At 34.0% G+C, this 924-nt stretch overlaps 1 protein-coding gene across 1 annotated transcript; it reads right to left on the reverse strand.

Annotated features, from left to right (window-relative positions):
• Positions 1-262: 262 nt before the first annotated feature.
• Positions 263-712, reverse strand: LOC126336063 (uncharacterized). The gene has a single exon (XM_049999543.1). It carries the CDS (start codon positions 710-712, stop codon positions 263-265), a length of 450 nt encoding a protein of 149 aa, XP_049855500.1.
• Positions 713-924: the final 212 nt, after the last annotated feature.

Genomic DNA, 924 nt, shown 5'->3' on the forward strand with positions numbered 1-924 from the left:
TGTCCAGTTAGGAGAAAAATACTGTATATCATTAACATAAATCAAGAAAGGAAGGGGTCGCAAGACAGATCCTTAAGGCACTCAACACTCGTTATCAGTAATTTTAGATTTATAAGACCCACTGTTTGTTTTAAGCAAGACAAATTGTTTTCTATTGCTCATATATGATTTCATTAGCTCATAGCCAGTTCCTCTGATACCCAGGTTCCAAAGCTTGTGAAGTAATATTGTGGTGTTGACACAATCAAAAGCTTTTTCTAGATCAAGGAACTCCAGTTACATACTCCTTGTTCTCTATGGCTGTTGTTATTTTGTCTATTAATTGGGCTTCTGCTACTGATGTAGGCTTGTTTTTCATAAAGCCATTCTGATTTTCAAATATTAAATTGTTTTGACTCAGGAATGTCATTAGTCTAGTATAAATAACTTTCTCAACTACCTTAGAAAATGCAGGTAAGATTGAGATGGGGCAGTAGTTTTCAATTTTAGATTTATCATGTTTCTTGTAAATTGGGGTTACTTGTGCTGTCTTTAGACTATCTGGGAAACAACCTGATGCAATTACATCATTTACTGCTGTGGCCATGGCATCAGATATGTTGTCTATGCATCTTTTCAGTGTACTGATAGACAATCCATCACGGCCTGCTGATTTTGTATTTTTTAATGACATTACTATGTTTTTGAGATCCTTGTTATTGGTTGGGGCCATTATATGCTTTGTTTGATTGGAATGCCCTTATATCTATCCTGAAGATTCTTAAAATGGTTATTGACAGATTTTCCAACAGAAGAAAAGTACTCATTAAAAACATTTGCAATCTGACATTGACATTTCATAATATGTCCTTTATGGTTTATAGTAAAATAACTTATTGATCTGTCCTTACAATCCCTAAAGCTATTTATTACTTTCCACACAGC

Source organism: Schistocerca gregaria, chromosome 2, assembly GCF_023897955.1.
Source record: "Schistocerca gregaria isolate iqSchGreg1 chromosome 2, iqSchGreg1.2, whole genome shotgun sequence".
Classification (NCBI taxonomy): domain Eukaryota; kingdom Metazoa; phylum Arthropoda; class Insecta; order Orthoptera; family Acrididae; genus Schistocerca; species Schistocerca gregaria.

Excerpts from the sequence above, each read along its gene's own strand:
- LOC126336063 (XM_049999543.1), bottom strand. The coding sequence starts at position 712 with ATGGCCCCAACCAATAACAAGGATCTCAAAAACATAGTAATGTCATTA.